The sequence below is a fragment of the Blennius ocellaris genome (genome assembly GCF_963422515.1).
Source record: "Blennius ocellaris genome assembly, chromosome: 12".
Taxonomy (NCBI): domain Eukaryota; kingdom Metazoa; phylum Chordata; class Actinopteri; order Blenniiformes; family Blenniidae; genus Blennius; species Blennius ocellaris.
In genome coordinates, this window is record NC_137661.1 from 18757563 (window position 1) to 18782746 (window position 25184).

General features: G+C 39.8%; 2 protein-coding genes across 2 annotated transcripts; both read right to left on the reverse strand.

Moving 5' to 3' along the window:
* Positions 1-19146: 19146 nt before the first annotated feature.
* Positions 19147-20436, reverse strand: LOC308137528 (granzyme B(G,H)-like; the record flags this gene model as incomplete). The annotated part of the gene is made up of 5 exons (XM_080506281.1): positions 19147-19311; positions 19400-19630; positions 19806-19938; positions 20144-20303; positions 20373-20436. The coding sequence occupies 5 exons, from the start codon at positions 20434-20436 to the stop codon at positions 19147-19149; spliced, it is 753 nt and encodes a 250-aa protein (XP_080362407.1).
* Positions 20437-22895: 2459 nt separating this feature from the next.
* On the reverse strand, positions 22896-24594 carry LOC308138045 (granzyme G-like). The gene is made up of 5 exons (XM_080506981.1): positions 24520-24594; positions 24200-24359; positions 23878-24013; positions 23516-23740; positions 22896-23432 (listed from the first exon to the last, which is right to left on the reverse strand). Exons 1-5 carry the CDS (start codon positions 24575-24577, stop codon positions 23259-23261), a joined length of 753 nt encoding a protein of 250 aa, XP_080363107.1. The 5' UTR covers positions 24578-24594; the 3' UTR covers positions 22896-23258.
* Between the last annotated feature and the right edge of the window lie 590 nt (positions 24595-25184).

The window sequence follows — 25184 nt, forward strand, 5'->3', positions numbered from 1 at the left end:
AAGCAGTGGAAGGGTGTCTCTTCCTCACTGGAAAGTCGACTCTCATCATCGCTGGCGGCTGTCTGTAAGAAGGTATCAAGATTAAAATTTAGCATTTACTGACAATCCAATGTCTCCACAGACAGACCAAACTTTGTCTGCGAAGTTGACCGCAATCACCCCGACAGAGCAGGTTTGTCATGGGCCATAACAACAATTTACATGTGTTGTCTTCTCACAGCATTGTAGGACGAGATGGTGACTACTATGAGGAGGAGGTGCCAGCCTCCCCAGTGTATTGCTTGATAAACTGTCAATTTGTGTATGTGTGTGTGTGTGTGTGTGTATATATATATATATATATGAAGTTTAAGTTTAAGTTTCTTGGCTCAAAGGCAACAATCGAACCAACACCCTGAGCCCACACAGAGCAGAGGGGCCAGCAGCCCACTCGTGTGCACTCACACACAGCAGAAACTCACACAGACACTCTTGTACTAATACAGGCACACCTACGATCTCACATGGCTCTGAGCACTTACCTGCAGCTTTAAATGCACTTCCTGTGTTCTTGTTCCACAAAACTCCAGACACCCACAGCCTCCTTGCTGCCTACCTTGTTGATAATCCCTTTTCTGTTCTTTAAGACACCATGCTGCCATTTTTTTTTCCTGTGACAATGCCAGTGAGTCAACCCATTAGATGTCCTTTTGTCTTGATTTTATTCTCTCAGCACGGTGTGCCCAATCTCCAGCCTGTTTACATTTGAGCTGTATGCGGTCAGTTTTATATGGCTGGTCAGACAAAGATGTGAATGAGAGCCAACATTTTTCTATGATTAATTCAGAATGACTCATTCGACACTGTTCTCAGTCTCTCGCAGACACGTGCAAGCGGACACTCACATTCCCATGTACACACACACACACACGCACACACACATAGGTGTGCAGTCAAAGACCATGCACATCATTAACTACATAAAGGCATATATGTATGCATTCATTTTGTACACCCACACATATTTCTGTACTCATACAGTTCCTGCCAGATGTCAAATTCTTTTTGTGTATTTAATATTTAGGCAGTGGCTGTTGATGTTCTTATCCATTCTGACTGCAGTTGACATTCCGTCCATTCAAAGGGTAGCACCAGGCGCTGAGGCTTCATCACAAGAGTGTCTCCTTTCACAGAGCCTCCCTGTATTTTACGGTTTTCTGTCATTTTGGGTGGTTCGCAGCCAGTACAGTAATTCCATATGTGTCAGCAAAGAAGAAATTCAATGTGGCTCATTGTAAAACATAATTGCCTCAACAAAAAACCTCAACTTTTCCTGAATGTGAGGAGTGTGTTACAGGATAATATAACATGGGACAAGCACTTCAGTGAGACTACGTATGAGGAAACATCTCCTTGGAAAATGTTGATGTCTGCAGGGTAACAAAATAAAGTGTAAGACAATTACAATGAAGTATTTTTGACAAACCTGTGAGTTTATACACTGTAGATCAGTGAAAGCCACTAAAACTATTCCTCCCTACTGTTGTGTGTGTGTGTGTGTGTGTGTGTGTGTGTGTGTGTGTGTGTGTGTGTGTGTGTGTGTGTGTGTGTGTGTGTGTGTGTGTGTGTGTGTGTGTGTGTGTGTGTGTGTGTGTGTGTGTGTGTGTTCGAGCCTTTCTCTGCCTGCAGCCTCCTGCACTTCGTCACTCACAGCTACTCTGGTTATGACCTGGCCCCTCCTGGGAGCCTCTGGGGCCCACTGGCTAAATTAGTTTCAGCTATCTCCAGGAACCGGAGTTGAAGGCCCCTAACCTCTCTTTGGATTACAGAAGTCTAACCCATCTCTCCGTCAAGGCCTCCCAAGGCCTTTGAAGTTTCTTGTGGCTTTTCCTTCCTCACGCCACCCTACTCTGAATGAATGATCTACCCCCTTGCCTTTCAACAACCCTCCCTCACCCTCTTTTCTGCTATCTCTCACCCCTGGTTCTCCTCGCCCTCTCCATTATGTGTCTCAAGGGTGAGGTACTACTCCTGTTTCGCTCCCCTTCTTAAATTCTCCTCATTAAACTCAAAGCACTTATGTCTTTACAAACTGAAGGAACTTTTCTGTGTTTATGTAGTAAAAAGAAACTAAGGAGGTCCTACATTTGTGGTAGCTACATGTTTGTCTCCGTGAGTTGCAAGAACATTTTCTACATTTTTTACAAAAACATTGTCATGAAAGAATTTTGTTCACAGGTTTTTCTTAGTCCCCATTCATGACAAGGTACTTTTTATTATGGTCCTTTATACAAATGAGCATCATAATTCTGTGAAGTATATTAAAATTTAAATAGTAAAATATAATAATGTAAAACTGGCCATAGTCATGTTTAAAGCCTAATACGAACACACAGATGACACAGACTATTTACCAATTAGAGATACAACTATGAATATGTCCTATCAACTTGTACTTCTCATACAAATACCTTTTTGCATGAAGCAGCACCTGGAAACACAGGTGAGTGAAGAGTTAATGAACAAAACTGGGAAATGAAAAAATCCAAATTGCATGTAAATACAATATGCATAATTGACAATGTATAGTCCAAGCTTGAGTTATTTATGTGCCAATCCTTAAATCAAGTGTTATCTTTCTGTGCTGTCAAGAATGTAACAAGTCTGTCTGAAGTAAGAGGTGGATGAAATATCATGATCTTACCTGAGTTTGGCTGAGAGCAGACTTTAGTAAAATCACCTGTAATTGACAAGCGTATTTAGTGTTTTTGAAGCAATGTATTGTGAATAAAGGTGAAAATTAGAACATATTAAGGCCATGTGTGTAATCGAGGTTCTCTTTCAAAAGGTCCATAAGATTTTCTTTTTCAACCCCCCCCACCCTCCACTTTTCTCATGTTATATCCTTAAACCCCAATTCTCTGTCTCTGTTTGCCCTCTCTCTTGTTCCCAGTTCCATTTTCCTCCCCCTTCCTGCCTTCCTTCACTCCTCCCTTCTCCTCCCTTTTGGACTTTGTCCCCAGGGTTTTTGCGTGCCTCACACATTCCTTTGCACTGACTGGCTGTGTTTACATTGACATCCTCTCTTCTGTAAGTGGACCATAGCAAAGCAAACCCAACGGCACAGAAGCACGCAAAGATGGACGAACCCCAAGGTCATTAACCCTTCTCTTCCGCTTGCCAGGAAAAGATTCCCGCAAGAACAATTAACATATTGAAGAAAACCCATAGAAAGTCATGCTTACTCATACATACTTGGAAATAGCAATGTTATCTGTATGGACTCACACTTTCTACTAACACATTCATATCACACTATTTATACTTGCACAAGTTAGTATACTCTCTAAAACTGAACACTTGTGATTAACTTGCCAAAGACAAAAGGTTAAATCAAAGTTGAAATGAAACTCAAATACATTAGTGTACATATTTTCAGAAGACGTGAGAGAGTTAAGTCAGGTCTGACACATTGTGTTAGTGCCCTTGATCAAAACCCTTGATCCTGCAGAACAAAGGCAGAAAAAACACAACCCAGGTTCATTGATAAAAAGAAATGCAGCCAAAGAGTTCTTTTTATAGCTCCTTCCACCAGAGGACAACATGCAGTCATGTGATCTTTGTTTCTTTTACTAACCAATGTGAGAGACAGAGAATAGAATAGCAACAAGCATGTTGAAGAAAAAGAAGAAGCAGGACTGTGGCAGGACTCCAGGTTATGAAGTGAGAACTGTCGGTAGTAGCATTAACAGTTTATCTATCATAAGGTCATCTTTTTCCACCGCATGAACGTCACCCATGTGCTACCAAACAAAGGACAGTCAGCACATTCAAATGTCAATGTCTGCTGCTTGTATTGTGTAAGGGCATGCTTGGCCGATCACACACATGCCCGTGAGCCGAGTGGAAACAGAAGTGATGCGGACAGAAAACTCACATATCTGCAAAAGTTTACTTCAGTCTATTCCAGCTGATGAGTTATGCACGATTCTCTCAATTCATCTTACTCCAGCTTCTCTATAAATGTATCAATAATTTCAATTATTTTTCCGTGACATCAGTCCTCTATGTGTGCCGCTGTTCTCTGTCCTGTGATATTCGTGCATTTGCCTGTCAGTCTGGCTTATTAATGTGTGTTATTATTTAAGGAAACAAAGCTGTTTTTTAGCTAAGCTTTAGCTAGTCAGTAGAATGACAATACAATAGTTGGCTTTATCACTAATCTCCTATTGTTTATTGACGATAATAAAATAATAATAATATAACCATCATAATTGTTTAGTGTAGCTAGATTAATGGGTTAAAGACAGGCAATACCAATCCAGAGCTCCTCCTCAGTCTCTACATTGTTTCATCTCATCTTGCTTCTTAACTCACACATTGATCATCATTTTTACTATTGTGTACATGAGCTAATTATCACTACACACTAAGTCTGTGTGTGTGTGTGTGTGTGTGTGTGTGTGTGTGTGTGTGTGTGTGTGTGTGTGTGTGTGTGTGTGTGTGTGTGTGTGTGTGTGTGTGTGTGTGTGTGTGTGTGTGTGTGTGTGTGTGTGTGTGTGTGTGTGTGTGTGTGTGTGTGCGTGCGTGTGTCCGTGCACGCTAATATGCCTATCGCGTCAGGCCTTAATAATTTGGCAGTAAAATTACAGGCAGGACATGGCAATGGGACAAAAACATTTGTGGGGTGAATCACTTTAACCTCACTGGCACCACGCATGCCTCCACTTCCAGTAAGGACCCCAAGCCACACGCCCGCCTCTTCCCAAGGCTTCCTTGAAGCCTCACATCCATGCCAGCAGAACTGCAACTGCCCAACAAGGAGTTAACACCTCAGATGGAGAGACAGAGTCGAGGGAGGAGTGGGAGGAGAAGGGGAAGGATGGTGTGAAGGAGAAAAGGAGTGGCTGGCAGCAGACGCAAAGGTGGTGAGCTCAGGACTGTGGAATCAGGAACTGTTCTTTGCTCTTTACTCTGCTACACCTCCGCACTATAGTAACACCCACACCTCCACTCCAGTGTGGAGGTTGTGTTGGAATGTCGAATTTCAGCTCCCACCCATCCCCTCTACGTTACTTACCCACTTGCCCACAGTTTTCATAGAGAACGAAGAAATAAAGGGAGGCATGTCCCCCTATACCAGCTGCAACTTTGTGTGACCACCAGTCTGCCTGTGAGTGTGAATCATACCAGTATCAAGACTCAGCTTCTAAATCAGGGAAATTCATCTTCTGTGCCGTCTTGTACTCCAGCAGAAGTGCCACTGTCTGACTAAAAATACCACTCCGTGCTGCAGAAGGAAAGTCTGATACCACATGAGGCACTATTAAAATACACAGATTCAGCAATGAAGACCTCACTCTGATTCCAGTGAGGATCATCCTTGCCTCTCAAGCTAGTGTTTGTTCTGATTGAGAGCAGAAAATATTCACACAAACCCTCAGTTGGGGCACATTCCAGTAAAAGCAATTTCTGTAAATTTGTGTCCAGGGAAAATGGCTTCAGAGTGGGAGCAGTGAGCAAACTTTTTTTTTTTTAATGAATGAATGAATTAGATGTTATGGTTCTTCCATTGCCACACTTTCAACTTGTTTTGATATCTCTAAGTGATAAATTAACTGTCCTCTATTTGGTTCGAGAAAAAGAGTGACAACATGTTTTATTTCCATGCTCCCCTACGGACATATAAACTTACATGGACCAGGCCAAATTATCCAGCTCAGTCACTCCAACTATTCAAGCACAGGTGGCACAAAGTACTTATCAACATATTTGCCTATATCCTTTAAAATGACAGACCACAGACATCTGTCATCTCTTGTTCCAAAGTATGAGTCAACAAAAAAATAGTCTCCTTTTTTTAACAAGACTTTTGGTTTCATTTTCTAGAGCTATGAGGCAAATATCTTAGATGACGATGATGATGGAGATGCTTTTTGCAAATAAAATTGAAAAAAATAACAAATATATTATACTAATGTTTTTGAATGGTTAAAAGATTATGAAAGAAAGAAAGAAAGATAGAAAGGAAAAAAGAAAGAAAAAAAGAACATGTTCTTTGACACATCTGTCATTTGGCACGTGGAAGGAAAGGGAGTGCTTTCTGCTTACCTGTGCAATGTCCTTGTTGCCCAGGAGGGGCAACAAGGACATTTGTCATGAAGCCGGTGAAGTAAATAGTGAGGAAACAAACCGCCATCTGTCTGGCCCCATTGATTTTCACATGAAAAGCAAATACATCCATTCTGTTTGCGCTGCCTCCCAGTTCTGTATGCCTGTTGGGCGGGCGCAGGGTTCAAGTTTACCTTTTGACATCATGTTTCTTTGATAATCCTTATATATGGCTAAACCTTGAGTCTGATGACTCCCTTTGGTCGGGTGTCACTGGTTGTGAAGGGGAGTAAACATGAAGTGCTTGATCCCTAGTGAGTCACATTAGGATAGAGAAAGCCAGTATTGCCAGAACAGCAGCCGGGTGGTGAGGTAAACAGATAACACGTCTGCTCTTTGAACAATGAACAATGCAGTGGCGTAGTGACACACACATGGCTGACCTCAATGAGGCCTAATAGCAAAGAAGGTGACGGATCCAATCTCCTTATATTGAGATCTTTGAATGTACGTTTTGTTTTGGTTTTTTTCAATCCTCCAGCCCACACCTCAAAGAGAATGTGTAAACTCACATCTGTGATATGTCACGTAAGGTATGTTTGGAAAGTAGGTAAAAGAAGAAAAGACAGAAAGCGCAAGATGCCCAGATTGATACCTGGAAAGGGATACAGCTTTAATGTCTCATGTCACCACCACCTGCTTCCTCTTATGAAATCTCTTCATGTTCCACCCACTGAAGTCTCCAATCCTCCGTTCTGCCCTTGAACAGAAGACACTAATTCAGCCATCTAATCCCAAATGTAAAGAACTGGTAAATATCTTCCAGTGTCATGTAAATGTTTATCATTAAATGGGTGTTATCCATGGAATAATCACAGAGGAGCATAATGACTTTTTATGAAGTCTGACTAAGGTTTGTAGGATGACAAGCTAAGAAAAGAGCACCAAGGTGCTCGCTGTGTGTATTATCCTCCTTATTTGGCTTTGATCGTTGTGGCATTTTGCTGCAGACACTTTAGATATACAGCTGATGCAACCAAAATGTCATCCCTCTTTTTGTACAACCGCTGGAGAGAGGGCCTTTTCATTTAGGGGGAGAATTTGAAACAGCTCTAACCTTTCATCAACAATGCTGCCACTTTACGCTGTGGAATTCCTAATTCAATGAGAGGCGTATCGAGGCACCTGCTTTCATCGGCGCTCCGGTCCTCTGAGAAAGTCTGCAAGAAAGAGGGAATAGGGAGGGCAAGTAGCATTAGCGACTTGTTGACAAGACTGGGGAGTCAAAAACAAAACGAAACAAGCATCTAAAGACTCATAATGTCATGTGGCACAAACAGGTTTTCACTGTTGGAACAACAACCTAACATTTCAAACACACGCAAATGTGTGAAGGAGCAAATGTAGTGAGGGCACAGACATACTTAGATCATTACAAAGTTACGTAAACGTGTGTCTTCATGTTTAGATGAATGGACAGTGAGTGTGCACATTTGTTTGCACACGTGTGGAAAACCTTGAACCATGCAGTTCCCCCTCTGACGGCCTCCTCTTCCGCATCGTGGACCCGCATGATGTGTCATCACTGGCTTTGTAGGTACCGGTACATTCATGTTCCCTTTCTCTAACTATGAAAACAACGTAAAGACTCTTGCATAATAATTGTGACCATATTCCATTACTGTATTTATTATTATTATTTTTAAAACAGTCTTTTATCATCTTTTTGGGTTTTTTTTTTTCCTCGCCGCCCCTGTCCTCTCTTTACATCCCCTGTCTATGCCTCTGACGGACCCCTCCTTCTCCTCCCTCTCTCCACATTCCTTGGTGAGTGGGTGGAAAGTTCAATGGGAATGTGGGATCCCAGAAGGGCAGGAGAGGGGGTTAGCCTCCTACCAGAGCACAGTTTGTGAGAAGAGCAGGGGCTTCTCATCCATCTGTCTTATCTTCCACCTTGTATCACCCCAACATACGATGGCGAGTTCAAGAAGAAGGTGAAACAGCAAAGCCAGACACCCACAACAGTAAAAAAAAAATTATCAAATAGTCATATTCAAAACATTACAGCCTGCCAGTATTTACAACAGAGAAAACTTTGGAGCATGGATTAATGTGAGCATCTGTTCTGTCTTACAGTGTTGTTGTAATACTGGAATTGTATAACTTCCTTCTCGTCACCTTTCCACTGTTGTTCCAAACTTTAAGACTCAGACACTGACAACAGTCAATGAGACAAGGACCTCTGCTGGATGTATGTCATTATTGCAGCTTTTTTCTTCCATGAGATCACGAGTGTCATCTTTGTAGACTACAATCTGAGCTGACAACAGAAGGTCTGTTGAATATTGTTTCATAATTGTTTTTATTTTATCTTCAGTAGCTCCTACATGATGAAAGACCACTCATCTGTTTGAGAGAGGCGTGTTACCTCTTGTTGTTTTTGACACTATAACACTTGACTCTCTCACTTAACCCACTTAAGATCATTATAAGCGCAGGGCAAGGTGCTTGCAAGTTATTTCCTGAAATGTCCATAACCTCCCGACTGTGATAACCCTATCAGGGTTTTGTTGCCAACATTCCTCTACTCTTGTTACATTGTTTACCTTTAGTGCTTTCTTACATCTGTTGCACAAAGAGCTAGCAAACTGGTTTTAGATACAGCTCTGGTCCGTGGGCTGCAAGTGTAGGAGACACACAGGAAGCGGTGGGCGACCAGCAAACTGTATTTCCCCTTCCTGTCTATGTCCTCCCTCCCTGTTTGCCTGCCTGCCTGCCCTTTGGCTATTAATGTAACTCTATGCTACCCACCACACACCCACATAGCCAATGGGAACTGTTGCACACTAGAACTCTTTAGTGTACATGGACACACACACACATGCACAAAAACAAACACCCATACAGTCCCAGCAGCAGATGCCAAGTGATATCGGTGTAAATAATTATAAGCTAAACAAGCAGGCAACATATCGGGTTGCAAAGAGTACTGAACAGTATGTGCCCTCATTGCAGGCTCTCATATCAGCCTACAAGCTTCAGCTTCTCCTTCCCACCTTGCTGCTGCATACACAATAGACAGCGGGGTGCAATTAAATAGGTGTCCATCACTCAATCATGGTGTCTGTCACAGCCAAGAAGGAGGTGATGTACAGTATGCATGCACAGTAGGAAAATACCAGCTGCGTGATAACAGGGTTCTCCATTCTTTAAGCAGTAACCCCTTTTCCCCTGTGCACAAGCAGTCACGTGTAACATACACACATGTTCATAGCTACACTCGTCATGGATACACCTTTACTGTTCAATATTGTAGTGAAGGAAATAATTGGCCATTTGTGTTTGTTGGTTTTTTTTTTTTGCTCCCTCCTTTAAGTAGGGCTGATAGTTCTTAAAGTGGGCCTGAAAGTAGGCTGACAAATATGGCACTTCAGCGGTGCACTTTCAGACCCCCCCCCCCCCCCCCCCCACACACACACACACACACACACACGCACACACACATTTACCCATGATCCATGTTCCCACTGCAGTTCTTATCTCCTCCCCCCGGTCATCCAGCTCCTGTGTGAGAACAGAGCAAACACACTGGCATGAATCACAGTGAATCATGCAGCCCAAATAGCACCCAAAGCGAGGTGTTGTATTTAAAAAGGACATGGACTATTTATAATGGCCTGGGTGTGCACGTTCTCATTATAGGCCATGGAGGATGCTGACAATGGACAGGCAGATGAGGGGTTAGTGAGGTAGTGACTCCTTTTAAATGTCACTGGCAATGTATCTTCCTATCGCAAGCGTTTTGAGATGGCAGTCCATCTCAGTACAATATTTAGAGCAGGGTGAATGAACCAGAATGGAGGGCGTGTGGGGCTCTTTTATAGTACACAATGATTTACAGATGAGGGAGTGCAGATAGCACTAAGAATATTGATTTCCCCGGATTTAGTCTGTCCTGTGGTAAAGAGCTCTGTGCAGAGTCAAGTCAGCCAATTGCTTGAATATCAAACATACTAATCCAATCACTGACTCTGAGAAACTTATTTACTAAGATCGTTTTTTAGGGGGGGATTTTGACTGTAAATAAAACTTCCTCCAACATGAACATGACAACAATGTCAAACCCCCGTGTAGACCGCTGCCTAACAAGCTTGTTAAAATCTAATTAGTGTAATAAGAAGCTGGAGGAAAAAAAACCACCAACATAATTATCATATCAAATACATTAGCTGTTAGGGGGATGATGGACTAATTTGACAAACACTTTGTTCTTCTGTTTTCTTTTGGCTTATTTTTTCTCCCCACATGCCAATCACACTCAATACATCTCATGAGAATGGCGTTGGGAAGTGTAGGCTCATCAGTTGGCATGCTCACATTCAAATTACACTGTGTCTGATCTTGAAAGCAACAATGCAAGGAACCCAAGCCCCAAATTTTCCAAATAGCGTGGGTAGAAAACACGTTTCAGGTAAAACGGCTTTGAGAAGCAATCAACGCCTGAACAATTACATCTTGTGAATTGATTAGATATTGATTGAGGGGAGCCAGACACCTGACTAGAATATGCCGCTCTTCGCCAAACACATTGAAAATCAGCATACACATTACAATAAACCACCTGGCAGATGATAAAAACAACAAAAACACAGCAGCTTTGCGACAGTAAGTCTTTGCTCTGTTCCGGTGGAAGATTGAGATGCAAAGAAAGGAGAGGCTAGTTCACTAGCAGCCAACATGTAGGCTTATTCTGCATGGCTTTACCCAACCAACCGTTGTCATGGTAGCAACTTGTCATGTCATCTGCATCTCACCTTGAATAAGTGGAGACCTGTGGGACATGTGGCCTCCATTGGGAGGAAGTAAGGAGGGCACAGTGGAAGTGCGTCAGCCGTACGAGCAGCTGGGGACACACCCACGGCAACCTGCCTCTCAGTTATATGGGCATGTGTGTGTGTGTGTAAATGTGTGTATGTCTGCCTTCGTAGGAGAGACGACAAGGGAAGCTGGCGTCCTCTGAAACACGTTGTCACCACGGGGACAAAATCAACAACAGCAACAACAGAAGTGGCAGTCGACCAGCTGCACCTCCATCTGAAAAACTGCACTTTACTTAGTGGCTTACCAAGGAAAGCTAATTTGTGCTTGTGATAGAAATATTTCAGTCTTTGAGAATTGCAGCCTTGATAATGCATTGCAACAGTTTCAGCTATTGCGTGCCTTAAATGCAGCTAATATTACCATACACCAAATGGAGAGAAAAAACCAGTGTGTACGTTATAAGATATTTACTGTATGTTTAATATTTAATTGTTTCAATTGTTTTTAAGCACCTCGGGTGAAAATATACTACAATGATATCTCTATGATACATAATTGACATAAATGACACACACTGTAACTCTTAATGCATATTTTGTTGGATGAAGGGTTTTATAGTCAGCCAGAGAGGGCAGTAAATAAAGTGGGAGACGAATGTTGGGGCAAGGGCCAGAAAACACATAACCAAATGAAAAGTGGAATAAGAATAACGAGTGTAGTTAAAGTTGCTGTGTTGATTGTAATATATCATTACTATAGCCTGAGAAGTAGTCTTCTTGGTACAAAATATGAGGGGAAAATAGCTCTAATCAGTCCTGTAGACAAAAGAGAGACGTTTTAATAACCGAAGTGTCAGTAATGTAGATGGCACAAGATTGGTTCAGTTCCTTCTGGTGAGATCCACTAATTCTTCATAATATTTTCCAAAATAAGTAGTTTATTTCTCTCTTTTCTCATTTTCACCATTGACATTTTAATTAACATAGATTTTAATAAGTCCTCCAAGATTTTAACAGGTGTTTTATGTGAGGATTTTGCAGACCACTTCAGAATTAAAATTGATGCTAGAAGAATTGATGTTTTAACTCAAGGTACTTTTTAAGGCTTCTGAACCATTGTTTCTACCTGAGGAGACACTGGAGAGTTTTGCCCTCGTTGACGCCGTGACACTTGGTCAAGTTTTCTCCCAAGTTGAGTCCACAACCTGCCTTTTAGACCCGATTCCCACAGTTTGTTTTTTTTTGACAAATCTGTCAACAATATTTGAGAGAAATATGCTTTTTGCATACATAGAAAAAGTCTTAGATCTTTCGGTTAAGCTCACGAAAAATGGATGCAAAAACAAAAGCGTTTATATTTTTGTCCAGTGTATATTCAATACATTCAAGGTTACGGAAGTACGGGCACCATCATGTAGAACTTCTGTGCTCCAGGACAAAAAGTGCACACTCCATCCTGCGCACTGTCTCATCGAAGTAATAAGAGACTGTTAAACTGCTTTAAGTTTAACAGATAAACGTGTTTTTTTTCTGATGCGTGAGAGGAAAGAGATTCACTTTTGTGTTTTGTTTGTTGACGCAAACTCCATGTAAGTTGCAACTACTTCTGTCTCCGTTGATTTGAAAGTTGCAATTCATATTTCCAACCATGGTGGCAGTACTTTGCACTTTCATTGTTTAGTGGGTGATGATAAACAGTAGACAAAGAAGAAGGTGAACCAGTTGTAGATGAGGACACTTGAGGTCAGGTAAGCTGGTCTGATGCAAGCAATTAATATCAATTTGTACTGGAAACCTGTTTTATTTGCTTCTTGACATGTGAGAACAGTCAATGTCCTGGTGTCCACTTTACATGTCTTTTCCAAAGTTTTATTGTTTTGTAGAAGCTATTTTAAATACAGTGCGAGCAGTGGTGAACCTGGCTGGTCCCCCCCCAGGGATTCTCTAATAAGTATCTAATGTGTACACTAATAAGTAAACATCATATGTTAAGCCATATGTTTAATCAATTTTATTCTAAACAGTTTATCAGGTTTTCATATGGGAAAAAAGCCTTTTCTGAAGACCTTTTTTGAGAACTTACCATAAAACCACTTGATTTCAAACAATGCTAATGTCATATTTAGACAGTGACTAGATAGTTGCAGTATTAGTTGTTTAAACACTCTCAATGCAGTTGTTTTCAAGAAGGGATCGTCCGAGCTGAATTGTATTGTCTCTGTGTGTATGTTGGGTTGGATGATAATATTCAATAATATTGTTGTGCGTGCGTGTGTTTGTAAGTTTTCTCAGGGGTGATAAGGGGAGAGGAGGAAAGACATGGCAAGTTGTCATGACAACAACTTTTTATTTGCGCTTCTTCAATGGTGTAGACAGACAGTCAGACAGACGGACAGACGGACAGACGGATATGGTAGACAAAGAGAAACCGACAGAGTCTGGCATCGTTTTGAGGGAGAGACAGGCTCGTGGGCTGGGGTGCATGGGCAGGCGGGGGTGGAAGAAGGCAGCTGAGTTGTATGCCTGTTTGTTTGCTTTGTCTCGAGAAGAACGTCTCTTTGTATACACCCCTCCCTTGTTGGAAGACAAGTAACCACCAGCCTTCTTTTGAATCATCCGTACAGTAAATTATTCCCCATATTTGACAAGAAACAAGCAAGTCAGTTAAGTCCAATGTGAGCAGATAGAAACCTGTGTGCCAAAATAATCAGTACGGGCAACTGGTGCCAATAAATACAAAAGATATTCTGTGTGATTGAGGTTTGGAATATTTGCAATACTTAAAAAAAAATGATAACAGGTGTGAATATCATATATGGGAGATTGTCTTGGTGATATTAAAGATATCCTCATTGCTACTAGAACCTTTTGCTGCACTCTTTTTTTTTTGACCCCACAGTCAAATAAATGTGATATCCGCCTCAAGAGGCATAATCTGGAAACCGTGAAATAACACAGTTGCATTCACAACTGAAACAAAGGGGAGATATTTATGGGATTTATCATAGATAAATGTACTATACCTGTGCTGCACAGTTTGTTAAAAGGTCTACAAATAAAACAAAAAAGAAAAAATCTTATAAAACACAAAGGATGTGTAAAATACAGGTTCCTTATTAAACTAATTATTTTAGAAGTTTAGCAATTATTTAGCCTTAGAAACCCCTGTAAGTCCTCAGCTGTATTGCTGAGCCACGTGAATCTTACGCCCACCTTGCAGAGTGAAGTCATTTGGCCTAAAGACTATAGATGAAGTCACTATTCATCTGCAGAAAATACAGATTAACCAGAGATCTCCACTGTAATCGGTACATAAACCACAACAACACACACAAAAACGCACAGTATATACAGTTGCATTCATTTTTCATTACTCTATTGCTCACGGCACTGTTTTATTCTCTCAACAACAATTTGGGGAAAAAAACATGCACGCACACACACACACACACACACGCACACACACACACACACACACACACACACACACACACACACACACACACACACACACACACACACACACACACACACTGATAGACTGTCTATCTGTGTGGGGAATGACTCACCTCCTCCACCTGGAGTAGAGCCAAGCCTTTCTCGCCTCCTCCCCCTTCATCTGTGTGAGCCCTTCACTTCACTCACTCCGACTCCACTATGGAAGCATTTCAATCATTCAAATTAGCTGTAATCACAGCCAAAGGCACAGAGTGGGAATGGCAGCACGTCACTCTGCATACTTGAGAACACTTAATACATTGATTTTATATTGAGCATGCTGTGTTTCAAAAAGGGAGCTGGGGAGGAAATAAATAAGCTATCCAGGCCAAACCTTTTTGCCACGCATGCTTCCGAGACAAAGGATGGAAGCAGGGATGAGAGGCTGGCTTCATAATGAGTGGCGCTAAGACTCCTTTCAGTCTTCGTCGCTGACATGTAAGAAGCTGTGCATCAGCAGCACCAGCTGCAGTCCTCACATAATGACACAAATTATTGGCTCGTTAATGGGCAGCTTAGCCTTGAGTGTTCAGCCTGCAACACCAATCTGGAGGAGAGGCGAACATGGGATCAATCTCTGCCTCCTTGGATGTGCTATAAAACACGGGATGCATCTAAAGGACATCTTATCCACATTGCAGTCTGTCTCTCTCCCTTTCTCGCTCTCTCTCCCCTCTTTTTCTTTCCAATCCATACTGGCCCCTGGAGACACATTAGGAGACTCCTACACTCGCCCCTCCCACACCTTCTACCTCCTCCACACACCACCTTCAGAACCACTATCTGTCCACCTCCACAGTCGGCTTGTGGACAAACCCAGAATAACAATGTGATCTGGCTTCTTAAAGGCACACAGGCATCTTTTTGCATCATTATCTTTCACTTCAAGCTTGTGTTACTACATTTATGTGATCCTCATAACACTGATGTTGGTAAGAAGGAAATAAAACTCACACATTCATCTCATATAGATGAAAGTGTTATCCTTGCAATATAGGTGTTGGCATTTCAATATACAGTGCTTTGTCATGATTAGTAAAAATCAGTATCTATCAGTCGATAATCATATAAGACCAACTAATCAGGTATCACGGTCACATTCAACCAGGAATCAAGGAATCGAAACACTAAGCCCCTGCAAGGCTCTGGTACAGCAATCATCATCAAACACAGAGTCAAGTGCAGGACATGGCATTTGTAAACTGCAGTCAATGAACCTCTAAAAGAAGGCGATGATCCAGACTCCAGCTTGCATGAAGAAGCCTGCAATAGGTTTTCCTAGAGTGCCCCCTTCTGCCATACCAGAGAAAAGAATACATGACATAGCAAAAGCGGTAGAAATACACAAACTTTGAGGCTTTGTGGGAAACATCGAGTGCCACTGATGAAGAGACTCATTGACTTTCCTTGATAGGTTGACTCGGACGACAAAAAAAAAAAAAGTCCTGATCAAACATCAAAACAACCGTTATATTTCTTTCCAATTATCATTAACAACCAAGTTGTGTTCATTTCCCTTCATGCATTTCTGCAGGTCCAGATTGCAGTTTGTGACCTGACGAAACTGATCAGCAGAGTTTCACAGGTTCATAATGGAAAACTGTGGCGTCGCACAGGAAGGCTTGAGGTGAGCTTGTGTAGGAAGGTGTTGTGGTGGAAAAACGAGTAGTTCTGAATTTAGAGTGCTTACTGCTGCACTATCTCGTTCTATTTATAACCTGACTGTGTTCTTTACCGTCTAATCTTAATTGCCTACACCAAGTGCAGTTTGTTAACAGTTGAAGCACAGAGTTTCACAGTATCCCACTGCAAGTCATCATTTACATTTTTGTGCAGAAGTCTGCAGTTCTGATTGTAGTCAACATTAAAACATGGACACCACTCAACAATGATATGTTTTGTTTTTCTTGATAAAAGTTTTATTTTCACAGTAAGCCTTTCGGATAATGCAATAGTATCTTCTTAAAATGACTTGAATGTTACACTTATGCATAACATGTTAAACATTACATTAATTATAATCTCTTCTGCACTGATGTTGTTATGCCTGATGTTCCTCAGCTGTAACCTACACAAACTTTTTCAAATCAGTGCAGCTGCACCTTTATAAAAGGTATTAGATTCAAACAGTGCCTCTCAGTGGATTAGGGTAGAATAGCATCAGTGGTTTGACATCTTATTGTCTATCTGGGTGCTTCTTTTTTTACACTGGTGCCCGCAATAAATTATTGTATATTATTGCATATTCTACCATATACTTGGCTGTTTTGTTTTATTTTTCTACTGAGTGCATTTTATCTGCAACAATCCAATACCCCATTTATAAAGTCAAGATTTATTCTGAATAAATGATGTAACAAAATATTGTCACTTTTGTGCAGTGCCCTTGAAGATATAATGTAACTTTGCCAGATTTGTTCAAGCAAAAAAATAAATTTTTCTACTGTCATACGTAACAGTATTACTTTGATGGGTTATTGATGCTGCAGAAGGTCAGAAGCAAACAAAAAATGGACTGCAAGGTTTTCAATCAATACTCAATTATCACAAGGTGTCATGTTCAGTCGAGATCAGGTTCGTGTGTTTTCCACAAATGTTTAATTTGGTGGAACTAAAATAATCAAATAAGTCATTATTAAACCATTGTGTGATTCACTGTCACTGGTTATTGCATTGAAGTGATTCTGTAGACTAGCTCAGCTGAGTCTAAAGCCGTTTCAAAACCATCAGATGTTGTTCAAGGAAGAAAAAATACTGAATGCTGCAAAATCTTTGACCTTAGAAAACAGAGTTAAGGAAAGTACTGTGAACCCGGTGGATTGTAATGTTCTGAAATGTAGGACACATGTGAGAATTAACCAGTGTTTCAGCTATTATCACAAAACACCTCAGCTGGGATTTGTCATGGTCTGGTGTATGTCCTGCAAAAAATGGTAAGAGTTATGGTAGGGTGAACTCTAAATTTGAAATACAAATGGTTGTCAAAGCTTAACTAGGTGAGGACATTGTCCATGTTCTGTATGTTGTTTTTTCCAGAGTCACTAAAGATGAGACACTTGGAATGATGTTTTAGCCTCTACCACCTCAAGAGCATAAACACTGAATATATTATCACCCATTAATAGATCAAAATAGATAAAAGGCTTATCTAAACTGCATGTTTGAATTCATCCCCATGGTGACTTTGTTTCTCATCTTGCTGTTGCAGATGTGCTTAAGGGTAAGTTTGTAAAATTCACAGGCAATTAATTGCACAACCAGAAGAGGTCGCCCACGTCTAAACTTTTGTCATTTTACTTTCATAGAATTTGTTTATTGATAAGCACAGTCCTAAACATGATTGAATCTTCTCTGCACTTTATGGTTCTTTGAAGATCAATACATTGGGTGCTTATCCGCCTCTGTTTGAAATTGAGGCTCGGCTGTATATTTTCCTGCTGTTATAAAATCAGCCAAGTTCTAATTCTCCTCCAGAAATATTTAAGTTTTGAGTACTTCATGCAGCTCAGTCCAGCCAAGGCACAGAGAAGTGACACAAACATAGTTGGATTTGTGTGCTACCTCAATCCACTTTGTCAGATAAGCTTCCTAGTAAATAATGTCAAGTCTTGCATATATGGTGGAACATTATCTGAAATTCATGTTATGAGTGAAAGAAATCATGTTATTTATTCTTTTTGACTCTTTATCTGCCATGACTGTATCTGTTAGCTTTCACGATTCTTTTTTTTCTCTCTTTTTATCCAAAAGTACCATATTTCAATAAAAAGGAGATATTCATTTCAGTGTACTAAACACTTTAAACAAATACATTATACACAATTATGTCTATCACTCATCTTATAAACAAGGAGTGTGACAACACTGTAATTAATGTAGAAATATATTCAATAAGGATAATATTCAAATTGATTTGAAATTGAATTGTTCTTTTTAGAATTAAGAATGACTTTAAAACCACAAAATAACAAAAGAAACCGAGTCTTGAAAAGTTGTTTCACTTCCATGTATTTCGAAGAGTGTCCTGTGAACAGTTCATTCACTTGTTTTGACAGACTTTCATTTGCCTTGTCACTTTTCTTTCCAATCAGTTAAATGTTTAGGTTTTTTTTTGTCATAGATTAAATTAATTTAATTTAAATGATTTAGCATTTGTGTATTAAATAAAAACAGCCATCTCTGTTTTAGTTCATTAACTTTTATAGTATTATTTTCAGCAAAGACATTCACAGAAATGAGCAGTTTGGTTGACTTTTGGTCACAGTATGGTGGACTTTATTCATGTTATTTGTTGCACAATTTCAATAAAACAGTGCACAGGTACTGAGCAAACAAAATGAGGTAACTTCAATTTATTGTTTAGTACTTCAGTCAAAGCAAATAATCACTCATCATACCAAATTAAAAGAAAACATGCACACAGTCGTAATTTTAAAAGTGTACATACAGACAGATTATAAGAGCGTATGTCAGATGTTTTTAAAAGCAAGCAATGCAGTGTATAATATGGGTAGCTCTTGCTTTCATCAAGCAGCATTAAGTTCAGTTTTACATTTAAAGGCCTTAATCAATTTGTCACGTTTAACCCCATTAAAAAGCACTTTGATATTCTTTCAGTCATTTGTCAAGCAGCATCATTTTCATGCAATTAGTCCTAACGATAGCATTGTTGCGATCAGACGTCTTGACAAAAAGGCAGAAATATTGTGATTTGATCCATCAAATGTTTCATGTACCATTATAGCTTTCGATCATTTTTCAGGATGCCATCAATCCAGTCTCGTTTGCCTTCTATCTTGGTGTACATGTAGACAGGCTTTGCATTTTTATTTGGCTTGTAGTTCACGGACACCACTCCATGCACCTTCCCATCCTCACAGACGAGAGGGCCACCAGAGTCTCCCTGCAGGACAGACACACAGCAGAATCACTTTCAGTGACCAATCCCACTAAGTTAGATTGTCCACATTAAATAACATTGTAATACGTACTTTAGCTGGTCCAGCCTCACCATCTGAACAGTACGTCCCTTTCTCAACACACTTCTTATTTTCAATCAGTTTCACATTGACTCCCATGAGAATGACAGACATTGATCCATTGATTTTTGTTTGTCCCCAGCCGGAGACGTTGCAGGATTTTGGCGGACCGTTGTTGTTGTTGTCGTTGTCGGCAAGAGCAATGGGCTTCACATTCTCTGTGATTTTAACGCTGGAGTTCAACTTGGGAATAAAAAGAATGTATTTAGAATGTCAACAGCCTCATGAAAAGTTACATGGATACTCGTATAATACAGTGGGACATTTGCTAAAGTCCAATGAGAAACAAGACTTGAGAATTTAATTTAATTTTAATTTAATTTTAAATTCAAAACCTCAACTCAATCTGTGGTCTTACCTTGAGAAGCATTATGTCATTTATATAATGGCATTCACTGTAGTTTTGATGTGGAAATTGTTTTTCCACAGACAACTGCTGCACTCCTTTTCTTTGATGGTAGTTGTGAAGTCCTAAGAAGACTTTGTAAGACCTGAAATGATGATGGAAATGAGTGCAAAAGGTTTTATAAGAACATTTTTTTTAATCTATTTGTCATGACTGTCATGAAATTGATCACGACTTATCATCAATTTATGAAACATATACCTTATCGAGCAAGGTGCTCGATAAGAAATCTTTACAGAGTCTCAAAATTTCCAACTATTAATTTGAAACCAAGGATGTATGTCACTGACTCTGCTTGGCAGTGGGCTGCAGTCAACACAAAATCCGCAGACACAAGGAAGCCCCCACAGTGTGCCGTATTGCCGTTTGCAAATTTCCGCTCCAAAAGCACCATGTAGGGCCTGCTGTGTTTCCGAACTTCATGGCCTCCGAGGATCCTCGCTGCAGGCACTACAAAACAGAGAGGATCATATAGTATGTAATGAACGTGCACAATGTACATGCAATGTAGCCACTTACCTTGAGCACAGAGAGTCAGCACGGCGACAAGAGTCAGTGATGCCACTTTGCAGAGGAGGAACATGTTGACATCACAGTGCAGCAGATGCTAATGGAGACTCACCACTCACAGTTCAGGTATTGATAAGCTTCCACGTATGAGAGAGAAAAGGAAATGCTTGGGTAGAGTGTGATCTATGCAAACACTGTGGTCTTGGAGCACTTTCTAAATAAGGACATCTCTTATCGCCATCACAGGGTGAGAACATTTGAGAGTGAATTTATGCACCTGTGCCTTTGCAGTTTCCTGTGCAGAGTTCACACAGATCATATATTACAAAAAGACTTTAAAAATAAAAGATTAAAATGTAAGTGAGGAAGCATCCATACATACATCCATACATACATCCATACATCCATACATACATGATGTTACAATTTATCTAACATCTTGCTAAAATCCGCAAAAATAATTGTGAGACGTATGAGGAAGTAATAAATGCTGAGAACACTTTACGTGGTTTCTAACATTTCTTCAATGCCACAAAGAAAGAGTTATAACAGGTTTGAGGCAGGAATTGCACAAGACAACCCTAACATCCTCTAACTGCACTGACTTGACCTTGTTGCATGCTCTCTGATGCAGAATTTACATATCATTAATGAAACCATGATAAGTACGCTGGCCACTGATAGTGTGACTTCTCAGGAAGTTATTGATGATTACTGATGAAATGAATGATCTTAACACGAACATACTTAAAATGAGGAAACAGACAGAAACTGTAGCATATCAAAACTTTTAATAATGAAAATGTAATTATGTAATTATGACAGCACATTGAAATAAAATCCAGATTTCATGAGATCAATTAAAACAAACTGATGGATCCCACAGAAAATTGCAATAATGACGATTTATTCACTCAATTATTGGTAATTACACATTTTCCATACAAACCACTACATTTATTATTAACACAATCAGTTTTGGATTTTAAATTAGTTCCAATGTACATCTTGACATTTTGTGCTTTTGACTGCATCTCTTTGAAACAATATTGCCTCACTCATCCTGTTTATTAATTAACAGGAAGTTTTAGATTGCAATCAAACCACTTCCTCTTTCCGATGTGAAATAGTTTACACTCAACAGCGGTCTTAGTCTTTCAAAAGTTTTTGTCTGCAAAGTGCTTCAACATTGTCACTTTCATATAACAACAGAAAATTAACAAAAATTTGCAGTATCAACTATTTTACAAAGTTTATGCTAAATAAAAAGGTAAGTATTGCCTGTGTGTAATGTTCTGTGACCAGATTTAACAGTTAAACAAGATACAAATCATGTTAAGCAAGCATTTTGAACTCATTGGTGATTTTACAAATCAGATGAATTTTTCTATCAATTATATTTACAGCACATTCATACCTTTTCAGTTCGGGTTGAGTGGTTGTCATACAGACATGTGATCACAAACAGGCAACATATTTCATGTTTTGAACCCAACCAACTGAAAATGAAAGCCTGAGGCATTTTGGGGATATTTTTCCCCAAAATGCAAGTCTTCTAATTAAAATAAATGAGGAGGTTTTCCTCTTTATTGCCATTCCATAATTTGTATATTTTCTTCATTAATTCACAGTTTAATCTGACTGTTGATTTACCGTAGTTTGACCAAGCATGTTTGAAGTCCATTGTCTTTTCTTTCTTTCTTTCGTTCTCATGTCTCCTCTTTGCTCTGCATGTTGTCAGTTAACTTGAGCTCATTTTAAATGTCAGCCCCCTCCTCTCTGCAGTGTAAGACCTTTTCTGAAGCCATGCAAAGCCTCCCAGAAAACAATTTAAGAAAAGCAAGTGTTCTGGGTGTTTGGCCATATCGCTCAGTGTTACCCAATTCATTGCCCTTAATTTGTTCTTCAATGTGAATGGGAGTGTGTGTGTGTGTGTGGTCTTTCTGTCTGTGTGTGGTCTATGATGGGCTGGTGGACAACCCAGGGTGTATCCTTCCTTGACCCATAGTCAGCTTTAATTTGCTCCAGAGCCCTGCAAACATAAGTTGGCTAAAGTCCTTGGTGCCTATTGAAGATGCATTGCCTTCCTCAAATAGTAAACATGATTTAAAGATTGTAATATATTTATTTGAACAATAATGTCTGTTGGTCTTTCAGTTACACCCCAATGTAGATTCAATATTCTTAGTCCATCAAATGGGGACTGCTCGTCACGGCTATGCATTGATTCTTCACAAGGAGGCAGTGTTGTCCTTTTTTTTAACTGTAGTGCTGAACCGTCAATTAACTCAATGAGAGGATGCAGCAGTTTATTGTTCAAAGCAACACAAAAGAATTGAGGATGACATTACATAATCATTTGATGCATGATGTAGTCTAATATCTAAAATGTTCTCTTTCTGATCTGTCATAATTGAAGTTTGGTACTGAAAAAAACTCTCATGTCTATTGAATTTAAAAATAGTTTTTATTGTGAAGTCTGTCGTCAAGAAAGCAGGCAAGTCTGCTTTTCCTTGCAGCACAAAATAGAAGCATAGCATACAATTCACAAGTAACCACAAAATATATCTTTATCACTTATGAAAACAAAAGAATATTGCAGCCTGTTTAACATGTACCTTACGTTCAGCTTTTTTGGCTGGGGTAGGTTCCTGTTACCTTCATGGATGAACGGAAGGATGGATGGATGGATGGATGGATGGATAGATGGATGGATGGATGGATGGATAGATCAGTGGATGGTTTCTAAGTGAACCTGGTCTATTTTTTTCATCAAAATTTACAAAAGCAGGCAAAAGCTCAGACATTTTTCTTGTTTTCGTCAGAATAAAATAATATCGGCACTGATGTCATTTCTGTTAAGCACACAGTGGCATGTCAATTTTATCATCCACATTACACATGGGCATCACTCATCAGAGCTTTCTTAATTGTAGAGGTGATCCAGTTTTTGTGATTCTGAATCTTGGTGAATTTACACAGTAGGCATCCATTTGGATTTCTGTAGCAGGTGGAAACCACACCGAATGCCTTTTCATCTTCACAGACCAGTGGACCCCCAGAGTCTCCCTGAAATTATATTTAAATTATTTTTTTTAAAGGATTAACAATATTACCACTGGACAACATCTGTATTAGAAAATTGCTCTTACAGTTCCTGGGCCGGTTTTACCCTCAGAACAGTACAAATTCTGATCACACCATTTACTGTTAATCAGGGTAACATTGACTTCCATGAGGTAGTCAGACATGACTCCCTCTTTCCATTTTGTTCGTCCCCAGCCAGAAACACTGCATGATTTTGGTAGTGACTTGTCATCCCAATCCGCAAGAGCAATAGGTTGGACATTGCTGTTGAATTTAGCCCTGGATTTTAACTAGGGAAAACAGGAAAAAATTCAATGAAACATTATAAACAAACAAAGTGACATATTTGATCAAAGATTTGGAAAGAAACATTTAAAGACATAGAAAAAAAATGAAATGACAAAAACAGCTGCGATGATGTTCTTACCTTGAGGATCATTACATCATTTAACTTGAAAGTTTCATTATAGTGTTTATGTGGAAATGCTTGTTCCACACGAATACGCTGCCTGCCATCATTGTACTGGTTCACGTCGTGAAGTCCGAGCTGGACTATGTAAAACCTAAAATAACACATGTTGAAAGCAACAAGTAAATACCATACTGGGAAAGTTTGTAATTACAATGCAGAAATATTGGCTCTAATACATTATTCATTAATGTATTCATTATATCATCGCAGTATTTTATGACGAAGACCAGATCATATCTGGCGCCCTGGTATAAATGTTAAGTGTGTAGGAACTGACTTGGCCTGGCAATGTGCTGCAGTCATCACAAAATCCTCACTCAGCAGGAAGCCACCACAGTATTTGGTTGTACCATTTCCATGATTGCTTTCCACAAACACCATGTATGGCCGGCTATGTGGGGCAGCTTTTCGCCCTCCAATGACAGTCTCTGTGTAGACTAGAAAAAGAAAGGAGTGCACTCATTTATATGGCAAAATACAATACACATATCTCTTAACTGGCGTGGGAGGAAGTTCATCATTAATTGGAAGCACAGTGTAAAATGGCTTGAATAAGAAATAATAAATAATATAAAGCCTTATAAGCACTCAACTTACCTTCATGATCAAGAGCCAGCACAAGTATCACTGCTACAAGCTTACAAAGGATCGACATGATGAGAGCACAGTCTTTTCCAGCTACTAAAGACCAGTGGTTTCATACCATCCTTACCATTGTATTTAAATGCTTCATGAGGGAAGGGAGTGTCTATGCAAATAATGGAGGAATTATGGAGCTATATGGGGGATGTCGCTACTCAGGCTTTCTTAGAAAATCAGATCAGTTTGTCTGATTTCATTTTTCAATAGTCGAACTTGTACTTACAGTGACTACAAGCAGACATTAAATGAAGATAATCAGAAACTATTGCAACACCTTCAAATGTCTAAAACACTGAAAATATACCATGCTTTATATGCACACATCTGTAGTGGATGCAGTTCTGAGAGAATCCAGACACATAACCACACAATACACGCACCATTGGACAATTAGGAGTCACCGTCCCCCCAAACAAATATGTCTTTGTATAGATGAATGGTCACTCAAAAAAATATGAATTTGGATTTTTGGAACATTGCAGAGATCCCACTGATATTTCACACAAAGGGGACATGCAAAGTCCACACTGACAGAACCAGATCTCTTTGTTGTGAAGCAAACACTATTACACCACAAGGTATCAGAGAGAACTGACAACACTTGCTCACTCAGGGTGTAA

Coding starts and splice junctions, on each gene's coding strand:
- LOC308138045 (XM_080506981.1), bottom strand. CDS start 24,577: ATGTCGATCCTTTGTAAGCTTGTAGCAGTGATACTTGTGCTGGCTCTT. Junction 24,014..24,199: donor GCAGCACATTGCCAGGCCAA/GTCAGTTCCTAC, acceptor GTGTTATTTTAG/GTTTTACATAGTCCAGCTCG. Junction 23,741..23,877: donor ATGATGTAATGATCCTCAAG/GTAAGAACATCA, acceptor TGTTTTCCCTAG/TTAAAATCCAGGGCTAAATT.